The sequence below is a fragment of the Cuculus canorus genome, chromosome 2 (assembly GCF_017976375.1).
Source record: "Cuculus canorus isolate bCucCan1 chromosome 2, bCucCan1.pri, whole genome shotgun sequence".
Lineage (NCBI taxonomy): Eukaryota > Metazoa > Chordata > Aves > Cuculiformes > Cuculidae > Cuculus > Cuculus canorus.
In genome coordinates this window covers 15325611-15344725 of record NC_071402.1, presented here as the reverse complement: position 1 = coordinate 15344725, position 19115 = coordinate 15325611, and the positions used below count along the sequence as shown (strand labels likewise).

Here is a 19115-nt window from a genome sequence, read left to right as displayed (position 1 = left end):
TGAGCCGGCAATGTGCGCTCGCAGCCCAGAAGGCCAACCGTATACTGGGGTGCATTAAAAGAAGTGTGGCCAGCAGGTCAAGGGAAGCGATTCTGCCCCTCTATTCCTCTCTTGTGAGACCTCATCTGGAATACTGTGTCCAGTTCTGGAATCCTCAACATAAGAAGGATATGGAACTGCTGGAACTATTCCAGAGGAGGGCTACAAAGATGATCAGAGGGCTGGAGCACCTCCCATAAGAGGACAGGCTGAGAGAGTTGGAGTTGTTCAGCCTGGAGAAGAGAAGGCTCTAAGGAGACCTTATTGTGACCTTCCAGTACCTGAAGGGGGCCTACAGGAAAGCTTTGATGAGGGGGACATTTAACAAAAACATATAGTGATAGGATGAGGGAGAATGGGTATAAGCTGGAAAGTGGCAGATTTAGACTAGACATAAGGATGAATTTCTTCATGATGAGAGTGGTGATGCACTGGAACAGGTTGCCCAGGGAAGTTGTGGATGCCCTGGAATTGTTCAAGGCCAGGTTGGGTGGGGCCTTGGGCAGCCTGATCTAGTGGGAGATGTCACTGCCCATGGCAGCGGGGCGGGAACTCGATGATCTTTAAGGTCCTTTCCAACCCAAACTATTCTATGATTCTATGATTCTCATCAATTAGCATGCCCAAGTATTGCTCTCAATCACATTGTCCCCCATCCTATACTGAAACCATGGATTGCCTTGACCCAATTGTAGGATCTTACAACTGGCCTTGTTGAACTTCATGAGGTTCACACAGGCCCGCTTGTCCAGATTCCTCCGGATGACATCCTGTCTTTCTGGTGTGACAACTGCACCACTCAGCTTGGTGTCATCCGCAAACTTGCTCGAAGTGCACTCAGTCTCACTGTCGATATCATCAATAAAGATATTCAACAGCACTGGGCCCAGTATGGACCCCTGAGGGACACCAGTTGTCATGGATCTCCATATGGATATTGAGCCATTGACGGCTACTCTCTGAATCCAACCAATTCCTTATCCACCAAATAGTCCACCCATCAAATCCAAACCTCTCTAATTGAGAGAGGAGGATGTTGTGGGGGACAATGTCAAAGACTTTACCGAAGTGCAAATAGATCACATCCATTGGTTTTCCTGTGTCCACTGCTGTGGTTACTCCATCATAAAAAGCCGCTAAGTTGGTCAGGCAGGACTTGCCCCTGGTGATGCCGTGCTGGCTGCCTCAAATCACCTCCCCGTCCTCCACGTGCTTTAGCAGAGCTTCTAGGAGGATCTGTTCCATGATCTTTCCAGGCACAAAGGTGAGGCTGACAGGTCAGTACTTCCCAGGGTCATCTTTTCTACCTTTTTTAAAAAATGGGCACAATGTTACTCTTTTTCCAGTCACCAGGGACTTCTGACTGCCATGAGGTACTTCACGATAAAGAGTGGAAGAGAGGGCATTCAACAGAAATGAAAAGAGAGTGTGGCTGGACAAGAACTGTGTTAGAAGAGAGGATATCTGGAGACACAATTTGTCTTCCAGGCACAGATGTAAGGAAGGTCCATCTGCAATAGGAGAAAACCTCTGTCTGGCTTAGGGCAAGATGACAGGAACAGAGCGTACCTGCTATTATTTTGTATTTTTAATTTCTTTTAGTCTAATTTGTCATATGCAGCACTAGCAACTGGAACTTCTAAGCAATGGAATTTAAACAGTTCTTCAATGCCAATAGAGCCCATATGTTTTTATTTCTATGCTTACATTTCTTTGTTCACTGAATTAACAGTGACCCTGTTCTCCTTTACTCTAAATGTATGGAGTGCACACAGTTTCATGGCTTTTGAGGCAAAGAAAGCCTGTGAGACCGTTTGGTCAAACGTAGTCGTCATTTTACCCAGGGAAGAGCCCAAGGGCTGGCATGGGTGGCATGGGTACAGCAGCACTGGGAGGTTCAAAAGCCCACATCCATCAATGTGTGGTAGAGGTCAAGGATTCCTCCAGCTTTACTTAAACACATGAAAACCAGTTAGTGTTGCTGGTGTGTGAACAAGATCAGGTTTTGCTGCATTTCCATAAGTGACCTGTTAGTTTGGTGAAGCACCATAAATGAGCACTTACAATAGCGCGTGGGAATTGGGATGAGGTTGTTCTAGCCCCAGCACTGCCAGGAGCAGTCTCAAGCCACCACCATTCATTCATCTCTCAGAAATATTCATTACCTTCACTTCGATTTCAACTCATGCAAAGGATTACATTTGGCATCCTTGAGTAAATGCTGCTTGTGAGCACTGTTATTAAAAGCTACAACTTTCAAGAATGATGCTAACGTATCTTTAGCTATCTGGTATTCAAACTCAGCTGGCATTCTTTATGAATAATTGGACACACACACACACCCCCCCCCACTGCAGTGACTTTAAAATCATAGTTTAACCATCATATTACATCCTCTGAAATAAGGCAAGATTTTGTAGAATAATTATTGCTACATAAATGGAATGCTGTTTTGGTTTTCTTAACATCCTATACAGGCCTGTTAGCAGGAACTATTTCTGCAGCCTTGGACTTCATGAGAAGCTCTTTCTTTATCTAAAAATGTCCATAGCTGTCTGTGAACAGGTCAGCAGGTCACCTGTGGGCAGCCACTAGGAAGGGGCAGCGTCAGTCTCCTCTTTCTTTTAGGTACAGGCAGCCCTCCGCTTTCTCTACCTACCCACCAGGCACAGCCAGTGCTCTCTGCCAGCCCCCAGCCCACCTCCCCACCACACTAGCACTCGTGTAAGCTGCCAACAGAGACTTGAGAACGCTCCAATAACACAGTCTTTTAAACCTGCTTCACGGGAGAAATGCCCTATTTCCCTTTTTTTTTTTGAATCTGACAAGTCCGCACCCTGCTTTGACTTGCAGAGCTCAGCATTTCCATCCCAGATGTGATGGCAATAAGGAGCAGCCTCCACAGCACTGACGCATGCTGACAGGAAGCTTACATAGATCACTAGCAGTTAGAAGCAAATAGCAATTAAAATATAAGCAAATCAGAAGGAAAAGAAACTCTAAAGAGGGACCAATGGTTAATACTACACAATCGGAGTAATCAAAACCAGTATGAGTCCAGCCATATGGAGCAGGGGGGGCGGGGAGAGCTACAAGGCATGCACTGTTTTATTAACTCCTTATCAACTTGCCTCTCTAATCAGCACTTTACATTTGTGGCATACAGAGTTATAAAGAAAATCATAGATCCTTGAGGTGTTATTACCCTGATTAAAGAAATACATATATTGCTTTTGGAGAAAAAGGCTTAGGGGGAGGTACCTGTAATGGGAACCTATTTAAACAAATTGCCTTTAAGCCCAGGACTGTGCCAGTGAAGTCCCTGACAGGGGAAATTTTAATAGAAATCAAAAGCCATGTGATGTGGAAGTTTTAAATTCATAATTACATATTTGCATAATATTAATATTGCAGGAGGTAAATGCAAAGAGCATCAAAGACACTTTTTTTGTGTCTGTGCTAGGAGCTGGTTTTAACATCGCTACAAGGTAACATATATAAAAGGCAGTTTATATTTAAAAGGATAAGAGATGAGGCATCCTCAGAAGGCCAAACAAGCTGTAAGAGATCTACGATGTTTTTTAAAATACATTTTCTTCTCTCTGCATTAAATAATACCTTGTACTTCTGAGTCTGAGCACTTCCAGCATCACCCCTGAATGCACGTTGTGAGGACTTCAAACTTGCCAAACCCCAATCCAAGTTGCACTTGGCAAAAACACATTAATGCTACTTCATAGCTTGACTTTGCTTCTAATTATATTTATCCAAGACTACTTTAACAAGCCACAAAAAACACACACGACAGAAGAGGAGGGAAGATGAGCCTACCGTACCAGTGGGTCTTTTCTCTCCATGACTGTAGCTTGACGTAGAAGCCTTGCTTGGTCCTGTCCCCAGGCAGCAGCTCCCAGCAGATGCTCTTGCCCAGGAGGTCGCAGGCTGCCTCAGCCCTGGGCTGGCTCCTGGGGGGCTGCCTGCCTGCCCTGGGCCTGGGATCCCGATGCTGAAGCTGAAGTCAGGGTGCCAGCTGCCCGGGCAGGACAATGGCTCCATTGGGAGATGGCTGGGGGACAAAGGAGCTGCTTTCAGGAATGATTTTATATGCACACATGTGACCTTTGCCTGAAATGACTCCATGGAAAGCATCCCTGTCCTGAAGCTCTGCTTTCAAATGCAGCACTCTGAGGCACTTGCTTAATCTGTCCTTTTTTCTCTTTTCTTTTTCTTTCTTTTTTTTTTTTTTGCCTCGGATGCCTCAGGAGAGGTCATGTGCAGATAACAAGGTGATGCTGAGCTCTTTCTGGTCATTTAATAGAGCTATTCAGTTATGGATACAATTTTTTTTTTTTTAACCTTTTTAAAGCCCTTCACCAGAATCTACTAACTGAAGTGCTTTTATCTGCTTTTAGCAATCTGACTTCAAAAAAAAGAGTTCGCTACCTTCCAATTCTGTATCATGAGCCACTTCCAAGCTCAGGCCACCTTTGCTAGAGTGCATATATTTATTAAAAATAATTTATTCTAACTATTATTTTTAAACATTTTGAAGGCTTCCTACTTGACTGAATATAAAATAGAAACTGTCAAATACATAGCTCACGTGAAATCCAAATATTGCTGTAGCTAGACTGGAAGTGGGGTGGTGAAGATAGAATTTATCATGCTTTCATTGGGTTGCAATGGCAAAGGCTGCATCTGTGGCAGGTGAAAGGAAAGTCCCTCAGAACTATTCTTTGTTAGGTTATAAGGAAGGGTAATAGCATTGTGCCTCTAAGTTTAGACACATTTTCCTTTATAAGATCTCAATTTTGCTGTTTATTGCTCTGATAAACTAACACTTGCACTGACCATTTTTGTGCTGGAAAGTGTGGGGATTTTTAATCTGTTTTTAATTTTAAGGCAAAATATCCCAAACATTTTTGAGATTAAAACAAAGGATGTGTACTCTGCTATACTGATGTTAAACAAAATTCTCTGTCCTGTCGATGAACAGATCTCAGGCTTATACCCTAAAGAAACAGACTGGATTTTGGGGGCCAGGGAAGAATGGCCTTTTTCAAGTTAAGATGATCATCCATCCCTGACAAATTCCAAACAGATTTGGTCAGGTTATAAATCTTGAAGAGGTCTTTGTTTATGGTCAACACTGTGTGCTACTTACTCACACTTGATGGCTGAGGTCTGTGAAGACCACCTTCTCCGGATGTGTCTGAGCCCCTTACAGACCATGGATGAGACTGTAGATTTATTTCCAGGGAAAGGAGTTTTAAAGAGTGTCCCCATTCAGAACATGATCCAGGAGTGGGATTGTGTCTGTCCATCCATCATATGCCCTCCTCCCACCCTCTAGCACAGCTGCACACAGAGCCCACATCTTTCCTGTAAAAACTGTGTGCTTGTGCATGCTGGGGAAGGGGATTCCATGCTCTGAAATAAATCCTGCTCCACCCCCCAGACAAAGTCGAACCCCGCTATGGAATCTTCCCATGGACTCCCCATCCATCCTCCCTACAGCTCTTTTCCTCACCATCAGTTCTTCAAGAGAATGAACACTGAAAAGGAGGGTAAAATAAAAGCTGTGAGGAGCTGCTGAGTAAGTGGTGGATCCTGTATTGTAAATGAAGCAGTGCTGCTGCTGGAAAGACAGCACAGGGTGTGTTATAATACACAGAGATCATAGAAGAGGATAGATTTCAAGTGCTTGATTTCAGAATCTTAAAATGCAATGTCAGTGTTTTTGCATGTCAGATCAAATAACTTTAGATAAAAATCCAGCTAGAGTTATATAAGTACTAAATGCAGATAATTTTTTTTGTAAAAATAAATATTCTGCCATGTCTAGAAGCAAAATATCTGGGCATCTTAATGCCAAAAAAGCACAGAAGAAGAAACAAATTAGCAAACATACAGAGGTCCCCACATCATAGCAAGTTGTTCCCAGCATTATGCTCCCTAATACTTGTTTTAATTTCATTTAAAAGAAGATGCCTCTCACTTCCCTAAGAAGCTGATGTGCAGCCTGCAGTGCCAGTTGAAAATTTTCTTATCCTTTGATCCCTATCTGACTTCAATGTAATTTCTCATATTTTTCATTTCAACTTATCACTTCTAATTATTTGTTGCCCCAGAAGGATACATCAGTTCTAAAGCAGAGGGGCTTACACTCATCATTACAAGTGTTCTGCTTACTGACTAAAGAAATGTTTAGATGATGAACTCAGTGATTTCTCCACATTTACAGAGTTTATGCTTTATCGGTGTTTGTAGACAAGGACAAGCTTCCCCACTCAGTCTCCTTTCTGCACGGTTAGCAAGAACTAGCATGATTTTGTATTTACCAATATATTCATTGCAAATAAGATTGTTTTTATACATATTTACCCCTATTTAACACCGCAGAGTTCCTAGTCATCTGGCTATCAACTTATTTGAGTCACACTCAGTTAAAATAAATCTTAGTAAACTCTCTCTCATTCTGTGTAAACAAACTCAGGCTATTTGGCAAAACAGATGCTGCTGTCTCTGGATGTCATGAGGAGCAGCGGCTCTGGCTTTAGATAATGCTTTGTCAGAATCAACACACACCAACTAGTGCAGTTCAAGCAGGGGCAGTGGCCCAGGACAGGGTACAGTCAGAGGAGCACACAACACTGTGAGTGGAAGCCAATGCCTGTCCCTAATGGCCCAAAAGGTGCAGGAAGGGCTTCAGGAATGGATTTCTACCCATAAACACATCCTTTTTTCACATATGTATCTGAAGAGGTAGACGCCTAAGAAGGGCTCTGTGTAGTGCCACCACCACATGTTAGGAGACTGTGGGAGTCACTGGATTTTACCAAACATCCTCTCCCTGCAGCGTATCTCCAGTGAGCTGTGACCAGAGCTGATGGCTCCTCTTTCTGCACTTGGCTTTAGGCAGTTGCGAGGCACAAGCTGCTCAGATCAGGGCAGGGCTGGACAGGAATATAGCTGCTGCACTTAGGAAATTGCCAGGCATGCCTTCATATTTGAAGGAGAAGCTCAGCTGGACAGACAGTGGATTGCAAGTCTTGGATAAGGAATTAAAAATTCACCAAAGCCCTATTTTGATATTGCGAAACATCCAGTCTAATGAAAACCAAAACTACAAGTTTTCAGATATGATAGATTAAGAAATTAGCATTCAGGAATTTGATTTTACAACAAATGCACTGAGGAGACTTACTGAGGGGCATAATTTCATGCTTTCATATGTAGCCCAGGCAGTACTGGAATGATAATGAAAACAATAAAGAATATTCTTTCATTTTCAATACTCAGAATTTAGGGAGATGATAGTGGGTGAGTCTGAACCTTTGCAGCCACATAGGAGAAAAGATTATGCAGGCTCAGCTTTCAAGCAGCTGTTCTCCTCATCAGAATCAGAAATTTGAACGTCTCTTTATCTTGTGCAATCAGAGGGAGTAGCTATATACTTACATCAGGCCACACATCGAGCACCTACATATGGATTTCTAGGGCTAATGTTAAGATCACATTCTTGAAGGCTTTGTTTACAGATGCCTCTGCCTTCTAGAAATAAAGATCTTTTGAACATTACTCCTTTTAATCGCTTCCTTTTCTGCATTCATTTTTAAGCAGCATAGTTACAAATAAATTAATCAGAAAATTATACCAGCTGTTAAGTATGCCATGGGTCAAATATAAAAAAACAGTGCTTCAAAAAAAATTGCGCTGTAGATGGTTACAAATAAAAGAAGATTATGACTTACAAGAAGTATACAACCCCTCCTCCTGTTAATCTGTTCCATATTTGATGATTGAGCATGAATTACAGTTCAAAAATATCCTGAGGGATTACTTATTATACCGCCTAATCCAACCATCCACCCCCTGCAAAGTACAACCTTATGCGGTTTCGCTTCATTAGAAGTTTCTTTGCAGCTCCAATGTCCCAGCTCAGTTTCACATCCTGCAAACAGGTCTGAGCATGAAGAAATGGCTTCTGCGGCCAGAACTGTGCAGAAATATGTTATTCTGTACAAGCATAATTGCATGAGCTGAGCTAATGGAAAAAACATACTTTGTCTGACTACCTTCTAGGCATGGCTGGAGTTACCCCTTCTGCAATCTAAATGGATGGTGCGGTCTTGTATCTCAGGCTTTGCTTGGCATGTTTTCCTTTTCTTAACCCTTAGTTCACATATTTACAGCTACATAACAGTTTTGCTCAAACTCCAAAGGTTTACCGCTTCTTCTGTTCAACAACATTTTTTGTGCCATGAAATACTGGTTTAATTCCACTAGATTTCGCCCACTAGTGGGGATGTTATGACATCCTTTATCTTCAGTTTATACCAAACATGTCTTTACTTTGAAAAGCCATCAGACCCAGAAGCTCTGAAGATCATCTGTCAAAATATTAATCCTTCCCCTAGGTTGAGCTCTTTAAACCACAATATACCAGGCTATGAGCAAGCTGCTCTTATCTGCTACAGAAAAACTAGTGTTGAAAGCTGGCTGTGAAGGTTTGAGAAAAAAAAATTTCACTAGGAATTAGGGATATGTACATAAAATTCAAAGACAGCACAGCTTTACAAATCTGTACCAGCAGCATTCACCTCCTCAAGGGTATGTGCCATAAGGTGTCTGGGATAAAAGAGAAATGGCCATAAACTGGAGTGCAGGTAAACATACACAGGGAGACAAAGTGTGGATATGTGAAGGATTGTACAGATCTTGACTAAAGTTTGGTTCTACTTGACTTGCATGAACAGCCTCTGCATGGGCTGAAGGCTTCCTCTGAGAAAGCACGAACTCGCTGATGTAGCTTAAGGCTTTATCGATTGGGCCATCACACAGGGCACTCCAGATCCTGGATAAGACCAGAAAAGAGCTGTAGGGGAGGGTGGAGGACTACAAGCATCACACAAGATCCTGCTCCTTGGCTGGAGGGCTGACACCAGGACTCCTTCATCTACTTTCCAAATCACTGAAACATTGCTTTCTACACCATCTATGCTCCTTTTCTTCTGCTGGTTTTCTTGTCCTGAGCCAATACCTATACCCTATCCTGAACATCATCTCTGTAATCTAGCATATATACAGTTCCACTTCATTTTGAAGGTCCTGTCTTGTATAATATACACAAGTTATGTCAGATTCCAGATCCTGACAAAGATGTACAAATTTCTTAAATGAAACAGTAGCTCACAAATTGTGTCTAGGGACTAAGGTAATAAAATCCTTCAAGAAATTTGACATATGTGTGCTCCAAAAGGAAACACTACAGATTTCAATACTACTCTTATCTGCTACAGAAAATCCAGTGTTGAAAGCTGGCTGTAAAAGTTTGAAAAGAGATATTTCACTAGGAATGAGGGCTATGTACATAAAATGTAAAATACTGATGAACCAATAGCGTAGCTACCAGCTCCCCAGCAACTGTACCCTCTTCACCAAAGAGCACTGCACCAGATAACACCAATCCTTAGGAGAGGGTAGCCAACAAACACAGCCACAAATACAACCGGCATACCCCACAGAACTGAGAAGTCAGGAAACTGCAGAAAAGGCTCGCAGAGGATGGGGCGATGATGACTTCCAAAGGGTTCTGATGCAGGACAGGGTTTGGATGCATCGCAGGATTTGCAAGTCACATCACAATACCAGCCAGCCTTTGAAGTCTGGCGACCACCCACTAACAAGAAGCTGTGGGTCCAACAGCTGTGGCATGACTTGGTCAGTCCGTGGAGCATTTTGGATTCAAGATCAGCATGTTGGACGCTGTTACCATAGTGTCTGACTTCCATAAAGCCCTGGATATTCATCTTCCTGAACAGAAAGCTATATCTGGAGAGAACATAAACATTTCAGTTTGTGGGGGGAACCTTTTGATTGTTTATGAAGAAAAAAATTTCTTCATTCTCATCACCTACAGCTGAGGCATAAAAGCTAACTGAAGTGAATACACAACTCATCCTTGTGTTTCCAAGCATTTTGGCTGAAGACCATAGAGAAAACCTTTGTGAAAGAAAGCTATAAACTCAACTGGATTAGGGCCTTCTGAGTGCTAGGCTGAGCAGGTATTGATCATTGTAACAGCTTTTCCTGCATCAAAATGCACTCACTTCTAGGGAAAAAAATGAGAGCCAACTGGCCTGTTTGGTTTTGGATGTTGAAGAGAGGAGCCATTGTGCATTGAAGGTTTTGGGTCTACACAAATGATCTCTGACTTGAATTTTACATATAACTGTTTGAGACTTCTAAAATGACTCCAGTTTGTTTGCAAAGCTCAGTTTGTATTCCTGCTTGTAATTTATCTTCTGCTTTTGATTCCTCACAACATCTGTGTCCTTTTTCCAGACCCCCCTGCATGGTTTTATTCACTAAAGCTTTCAGAGTTTTGTTTTTTGCCCTGAAGTTTTTGCCTTCTAAATTGTTTTTATTATGATGTACACCACACTGAGTGCTCTGGCAGCCTGCGAGGGGTGTTTTCTAAGGAGAATAAATTATGGGCATTAATAAAACAAAGCACAGAACTTTTGAACATTTGGTTTCAACGTGGAAGGATTCTTTTTCATATGAGAATCATGTTGAGGATTTATTTCTAGAGGGACTTTTTCTGTTATTAAGATCTAACAAAGCTGTATTTTACTGAAGGCTTTTTGTTTTTTCCTTTACCCGCTCTGTCATGGTTATGAAGCCCTTCTGCTGTTTCTCATTTCACTGCAAGTTACCTATGTGCATATGAAAGGTACACTGTACAGGGTTTGCTTTCAAGTTTTCAGTTAGGAGGGGGAGAGAGAGTGTCTTTGAGCTTCTTTTGTGGAGAGGGATTAAGGTAACAACAGGGAATTCAAAGGCGAAGTAGTTCTTTAAAATACATCTAGATGGCCTATCTGTAAACACACACCAAACAAATATACAGATTATGGCATATCAGTTGGCTGTTTTCACAACTGGGTTAGTGCTAAAAAACAAGGGCACTATAAGCATGAGTTACAACATTTTTTTGGACCTCCTTGAAAAGTCTTCCTTTTAGTAGGCTCAGTCCTGCAATATAAGCAATTTAGCTCTCATGAGTAGTCCCATTGACTAAAAGCAGGGCCTGGATTTACAGGGTCACCTAAACCAACAGAATAGTTTTGAATGCAACATTTTCCCATAAGTCACTTCCCGTGATACCCTTTTGCCACCTGGACTCCATCTCCTTAAATCTGCTTTATTGGTCCCATATGCCTTTATTCAGTGAAGTGCTCATGCTTTGATGAAATGGAAGGGACACAAGCAAGCACCAAACAGCTTTCCTGAACTGGTGCTACAGCCGCACTCCCAATTAATGCCTCCTTTCATATGGCTGCACTAAACACAGGGAACAGCCTCCCACTTGTAGTTCAAAAACACATTGGCTTTCTCTTCCAAACCCACTTGCAAAATCCATTGCATCTCAGCTGCCTCCGTCTTGCAGATTTGAGTCAATGTCCTTTACACAGTGGAGGTGCCTCTTGCTAAGTACCATTGTTGAGGAATGCCTCAGCTGTGTGGTGCAGTCAACATGCAGGAGAGAAGGGATGCCATCCAGAGGGACCTGGACAGGCTTGAGAGGTGGGCCCATGTGAAACTCAGTTCAACAAGACCAAGTGCAAGGTCCTGCACCTGGATCAGGGAAATCCCAAGCACAAATTCGCATTGGGCTGAGAATGGACTGAAAGCAGCCCTGCGAAGAAGGACTTGGGGGCACTGGTTGATGAGAATCTCAACATGACCCAGCAATGTGCACTTGCAGCCCAGAAAGATAACTGTACCCTGGGCTGCATCAAAAAAAGCGTGACCAGTGGTCAAGGGAGGTGATTCTGCTCCCCTACTCCACTCCTGTGAGACCTCATCTGGAATACTGCAGTCAGCACTGGGACTCCCGACATAGGAAGGACATGAAACATTTGGAGTGAATCCGGAGGGCCATGAAGATTATCAGAGGGCTGGAGCATCTCTCCTATGAAGACAAGCTGAGAGAGTTTGGGTTGTTCAGCCTGGAGAAGAGAAGGCTCTAGGAAAATCAAAAGGCAGAAAACACCCGATTCTGGATTTGGTTTCTAGCTATTTAGCAAGCTGACTCACCCCATCAAGGTGAGCCTCTGGGCTGATGCACAGGAATCCCCAAAAGTGGGGCAGGAGGAGGGCAGGACCACCACGTTCAGCAGTATTGGATTAACTAATTGTAGAATCATACCCTAAATAGGAAAGAGACAGTGGCCACTCCTTATATCCTTCCCACCGTGCATCTCCAAGCACCTTCTCCTTTGTATCTGCATTTTAAAATAGGAAAATATGAGAAAATATTTTAGTGTAGATCTCCTAAAAACAATGACAAGTTTTGCATCTGTATGGATTTTTAGCAGCATCTGAACATATTTTAAAGCAGGTATGTATTAGCTATATACCTATGTTTAAGTTAAAGATGCAAACTGTTTGACTACATCACATTCGAGATAAAAAAATAGGGTGTGTGTAAACTTTGTAACGTTTGACTTGAACTGAAGTCAATGAACATCTGAAGGCTTTTATGGGCGTTTGTATTTCTCAGTGACAGGAATCAAGGTAGATGCAACCCGATTGATTTTTTTAATCACTTTCAAGCCGTGGTACAAAACCAGAAATCTGTTAATTACTTCAGACACCAGTGGGGTTGGATTGGCAGCAGTGAGGAGCTCTGAGCCTTTTCCTTGTAACTGCTGTCATGAAAAACCCTGTGTGTTTCCTTCCTTACTGCATGTCTCACAAAGAGATTTATGGCTGTGTTTTAACCACGCATCAATGAGCCATTCAAGATTTACAATAGCAAATTTGGAGAATTATCTACAACAGAAATTTCCCACTGATAGGCCATAATTTATAATAAGTGTTTGCATATTTAATTACCTGTATTTTGAGCTTAAATACTACAGTACAGGGCCTAAATAAAGCAGGCAAATCAATAGCACCATATCCCTTCCTAGCAGGGTAAAGAGCAAGCAGGAATGAGATCAGATTTTTCAGCGGCATCATACTGCTCACAAGCATTAGCAAGTAAGTATATAGGAATACCAAGAAATGGATGTTTATTTGCACATCCTGAGGTTTTAGTTTAGTCCTTGCAGGATCTGTAACCGTCAATGCTACTTCTGTCAATCCGTTTTCAACTGGACTCCCAACTTCCCAGCAGAGACAAGGACCTATACAGTGAATTTAAGCTGGTGATCCCATTGACTTGTTTAGCCACCTTTTACTAAACAAAGGGTTTGAAAGCCATTTCTCCAGGTGTGTGTTGCAGGGCGGGGGTGGGGTGGTGTTCATTTTCTGTGGTCTACATGCACAGGACAGGGCTCTGTGAGGCTGGAACAGGGATGCAATGGAGTAGCGAGGGGATGCCAAGGAAGAGGCCTGGGGCAGGTGAGAGCTGAACACCCATATTTTCTTTACCTGCCATCTCTTGTCTCTTGGCATTGTGTTTCTTGACAGCTTTCAGCTTCTTTCACGACCTGTATGCCAGGCAATGGGACAGCACAGCAGGGAGTCCCTGTAGAAGGTCTAAATAATACAATTTATGGTTATAAGAGATGCATTTTTCCTCAGGTCTTCTCCCAGCTTATTACTTCTCAGCCAACTAAGGCTTAAGTCTAGCCAAGGTAGTGTCAGCTCCTCACTCTCATTTTTTGCCATCTGTTCAAAGCATAACCTTCCCCCATGTTTCAAATATGAGCCTTTCATTAGGGCTTTGAGCATTTCCGGTTTAAGTTGTTGTAACCTCTTCTGCAACATATTCACGTAGCCAAAAGAGTGTATACAACCCAGACACCACATCAACTTGCCAAGTTGTGTTCTGCTGAGTTTCCTGCTTCCATTTGGAGTTTTCTGTTATGGAGCACAATATTGAAAACAGCATATGTCAGACTTGATTAATTAAGAGCTGTTGAGCTGACTCAGAAAACTCCAAAATGCTTTCCATCTTCAGCCTAATTTCAGGTCAGATTTCTTGGATTCATCTCTAGGGTACAGTAACTCCATTGCTCCAGGTACATATTCATAGTAATAGTGTTGATATTCATATCATCCCTTTTGGCTCAAAAGGTGAAAACACCTTCGCGCTCATCCTGCTGCACCTCTTGTTATCATTCCATCCATAAATTCATAATTTCACAGAGAGAGAAGTATTTACTAGAACAAGCCTAGGGAAGCCTGACACAAATTAACAGGTGACAGCACCCATGCCTCTTCCACTTTCTCTTCACCCCACTCACAGTAAAATGGCTGATAAAATGTAATTTTTGCAATAACATTTCCATAAAAGATTTAGTATATAAACACCTTGGTGCAAACCTCACATTTTATGTCTTACAAAATGCTCCTAGTACCTTCAGAAAACAAGTAATTACTACTAAAGCAAGGTTTTGCTGTTGGAAATATCAGTCCTCATGCATCTTCCAGGAGACCAATATGACTTTCAAAAGTAAGATTAAGCACAAAACGTACTTTAAAAGACAACTTTTCAAGGTTCTTTCCTACATTATAAAGGATTTACAGAGCACAATCCCAACTTGTTTTCTTCTCAAGTTACACTCAGGAATTCCTCAAGCACAACAAAAAGCCAACTTATGTATAAACACATGTACAGCAGAAATAAAACAAGTAACCCATTTTTAAAACTTATTATTGGAGCATGTCCTCTCCAGCAGAGTTTCACCCCTCTTAATTAAGCTCATTCTTTACCAATAGGTATAAACAGCAGGATCAATGTGAAACTGTGCAAATAAATAAGAGCAGGAATAACATAACTTGCAAAGGGTTCCAAGAAGGTGTTGCCTCTCTCTTGCAAAGCAACAGTCTTCTCTCTCTGATCCCTTATGCTTTTGCCATTCATCTAAGGTTGGAAGTAAGAAGAAATTGTTAAATCAGAGGCTGGGGAGTATGCCAGGCTTCCAAGCCCAGGCTGTGAAAGGCCCCCTCTGTCCATTGCAGAGTTTTACGGGGACTGCAGACAGCAGATCTGAGACAGCCTTTCAGGCCTGTCTTTATCAGTCAAATCTCCTGTTGCGCTCCAGAGGAGCCCCCTGGAGAGGTTTCAGCCTCCCTGGCTGTGCCGGTGAGAGGGTTCAGCAGTGTGCACCCCGAGCCAGCCGGACATCCAGGCTGCCAAACTTTCCCTTCACACAGCCAATTGGCTCTCAGGCAGCACCAGTCTCCCTGTGCTTGCAGGACTTCTCTTTCTTAAACCAGTTTCAATGTATGGGAAAATAAGATACCTGTCAGGAGAAAAAATTAAGCCCCTTTCAGTTTTATTACATTCCTTCCATTTTATAGGAAGGCTGTTTCTTTCTCGTTTGCTTTGCAAAAGACATTCAAATAATTAACCAGTGGAGACTGCATTTGGTTCCTTCGGATGAATTGCCTTAGAGAGACTGTGTCTGAAGTAGTACTGTATTTACTAACACGGCACAGGCTCAGTGGGAGAAGGGGGGGAGTAATCCCTCAAAAAAGACTGTTTGTTATAAAACCCACCACAAGTAATCAATATACCCCAAAAGGCAGCAATGGAGCAAACCCTTAATGTGAACCAGACCGAATAACATGAAACAATCGGCTTGATGGGTGAAGTAGTGATTTGGCAAGTGTTCTGACGTTCCTTGCCATGGGATTTCCAGACAGTCATGGTGAAAGTAAGTAAACATGCCTCATTAAAAATAACATTAGCAATAGGCACAGCAGTAAGGCACAGCTGGGCTGTTGATTCAGAAAAGGTATTCCTTCCTTTACCTGACACTAAATTGTATCCTCCATGTGGTGCCACAAAGCAACTTGGACATGAACTTATTGTAGGGTTCATTTCCATCAAAAGGGTTTTGGGCTAGAGGTGCAACAATGTGATGGCAGGGTTCACATTTCATGACAAAACCAATAAGTTCCCTGAATGAATCCATATCCATAACAAATGTTTGAGGCAACCATCCAGGAGCTGGCACTTTTTGGCCCCCAGTCCCATGCTCTATCCATTACACAAAGAAATTCTGTGTTCCCAGAGACGGGATTACTCAGGCCTTTCTGAGGAGTTTTAAGCCAAATCAATTTCCTCACCTGGAAAACAAGAACAAGAGGGTTAAAACGTGTAAGGGGTTTTAAACATTCGCAGTGAAAATGCTAATTGCTATTCTCCATGTAGCAATCAAATCTTGATTTTTTTGTTTATATTTCGTTGAAGGAACTCCTCCCATTCCCAGGGAGCACAAACTGTGCAGAATGGAGAGAAGCAGAGAAGAGATGTCTCATTTTGTCAAGAGAAGGATTTGGTCCCTCCGGGAAAAGGAATTTAGTACATAAAATCACTTTATAAATCTTCAGCTCCATAGCTACTAATCCAGGGTTCCTTCAATGTCTTCAAACTCGGATGATCTCCTAATGCCCAGCCCTCCTCTCTGATTAGCTGCAAAAGATGTGAGCTTTTTTGGTGACACCAAACTTGGGCGAATTTGAGACAATCTCAGACTGGAAATCAACAGCAACAATTGTATACAGGGGTTTGGATTTTTGGATAAAACATCAGGGCCCATGGGGAAAATTCCTGCATTAAAGTCAACATTTGATTCCAAAATTTGACATCTCCAAGATGCTAGAGAGCTTTCCAGAAAACAAGACCATCATTCAGTGTGACAGGGGCTTCTAACTGTTACAACATCATCTCCAGCAAGCATTAACACTAAGCTTTAAACACTGGGGTTTGATGCAGCTCCAGGAAAGTGCTTTGCTAAGCTTCAGAGAGGATGTGCTAAATTTGGAACGTTGTCCAAAGAGAAAACCAATTATTTTTACCAAAAGTCCATCTAATGTTTTGCAATGACCTTAAAGCAGGCAGATATAACAAGGGATGGCGAACAGCCATTGACATGAATTATGTTTCATCCCAGCCTCAAGGTCGCCTGTCAAATACGAATAGCAATCAAATACTGAGAAGACACATGGTGCTCAACATGCAGCACAAGGCTGAAGCAAGTTTGCATTCTGGCTGAGGGGCAGCCTCCTGCCTTCTACAGGACCTCCTGGCTGGTTGTGTGTTTCTCTGCTGCTTGGGGGCCTGATCAAGACAGTGGCCAAATCTGTGTGGCAGAAGACACCAATGTAGGCCAACATTTCTCCTGCATTTTTTAGCATGTTCATATAGGTATCAGCATGGTCACCTAAATGCAAAATATATCACCTGGAACGTACATGAAGTCACTCATATCGGAGTAGATTTCCACTCCCACTTGTGTATATCCTCTGGCAAGACCCTGACTCGTGGCTCTGCTGCTCTGATTCTGGTGTGTCCTATTTATCCAGGTGCTTTCTGCACAGATCCTGGTGCTGTAGACCCTTGTTTCAAATTACATCATCCACCACAACAAGCAGATGGTCTTACAGCATCCTCGCTCCATCTGCTTCCCCATATCTATACCACCCTGCAAACCAAGTCAGGGAGGTGTTCCAGGTCAGAAATTTTGAGCCGGCTTCCTCTTCAGATATGTTTTGCAGTGCGAAATGCTGCTGAGAACAAACGGACGCAGTACCACACCCTTGCTGTTCATAAGATACATAGCTGCTCCTTGAGGCTGCAAGACCAGATGAATCTTCCAGGTGCTGCCAGTGATATCAACAGCAACACAAAGCATCCCAGTGTGGTCACTGCATATGAATTCCTGACTTTTTATTCATTGAGTTGCATTCAAAACTTCTTTCTGGACAAGATGACCAAGAGATGTCATTCCAGTAGCATCCGAGCAGTTTCCAAAATATTGTGACAGTACTTCTTTGAGGTAAAACACAGAATTATCTTCATTTTGAGATGGGACACAGAGACGTTAACAAACCATTTCCACTGATATTAAGAGCTTGCCTTAAGACTCCAAGAATCTCAGTTTCATAGCACTAGATAGCACCATTACTACAGTCTGTAATAGTCACTACCTGCTGGATGGGTGTGGCACAGACTCGTTGTCTCCACCTGAAGCTATCAAGACACAGCAGTTCTCCCAATCAGAGCTGTGTGTCACAAGCTGAGTGCTGAACAGAGAAGTAAAAAATGACCTTTTCTAAAAATTACAGCTGAAATGACCTGGCAGCATCCCGTAATAATCCTGGCTATGAAGACACAGAAACAGGATTCATCTCTCCAGAACAAGATCTAGCTGATCTCAGCATGACCTGATCTCTCCCGCAGCCCCATTCCCCGCACTGCTTTTAGATTGTTTCATCATATTTTGATGCCAAAGGGCTGAGTAAAGTTGCCCAGATGGTCTTACATCCACTTTGATTGCAACCTTAATCACATTATCCAAAGATAGCACTTTGTGGTTGGTTTTGGTTTTTGTTTTGTTGGTTTTTTTTGTAAATATCATTGAATTCGAAGAACAATTTCTAGTGTGTCCATGACATGATGCGTATTGACTCTTTCATGGTTCAGCAACAGCACTGGAACACACTGGATTTGCATATGGTAAGAGACAACAATAGCTGTTGTAGAGTGCAGTCCTTTTGGTAACGGATATCTACAGAGGCATAAAGCATGTATTTTAGGCAAATGACTATGAAACCTGTTGCCCAGGAGACTTCTGAAACTTGGTTACAATCCAACTTCTGGAGTGGACCGTGGCTCTAAATAATTTTGTCTAGTCACTTTTGCCGATTGTCTCCTCCATGTTGCTGTTCCCTCTCAAATCTTCCTTTGACTTTATTCTCTGTCACCAGTTCCTTGTCCCAGGTTTTGATCCATTCACTTAGTTCCCCCACTCCCTGGGTTAGCTCAAATTTCTATTTCACATTTGATTCACCTTCATCACAGTCAGTCTAAACCACCAGACGTCACCCCTGGAATGGCTGATCTTGAAGTGCCCATTCCCTTCTGCTGCCTCTGCCCTGGTGGCAGTGATTGTATGGACTGCTCCAGCTGTCGATCAAAGTGGTACATCTCACAGAAATTCACAGTACTTTGACTTCACCATGCTGGACTCTCTTCTGGAAATTGGGCAAAGACTTCAATATCACATGGATGGCTTGGCCAATTCTACCTCTTATACCTAGTGAAAACT

General features: G+C 42.5%; 1 protein-coding gene across 2 annotated transcripts in view; it reads right to left on the bottom strand.

The window, feature by feature from the left end:
- ENPP2 (ectonucleotide pyrophosphatase/phosphodiesterase 2) overlaps positions 1-4095 on the bottom strand; it is a 75005-nt gene extending 70910 nt beyond the window's left edge. Inside the window, exon 1 of one of the 2 annotated variants that reach the window (XM_054058766.1) lies at positions 3871-4095. In XM_054058766.1, coding sequence (XP_053914741.1) covers positions 3871-4095 — 225 coding nt within the window. The remainder of the gene's footprint in view (positions 1-3870) is intronic. The other variant, XM_054058765.1, reaches the window with a different exon arrangement.
- Positions 4096-19115: the final 15020 nt, after the last annotated feature.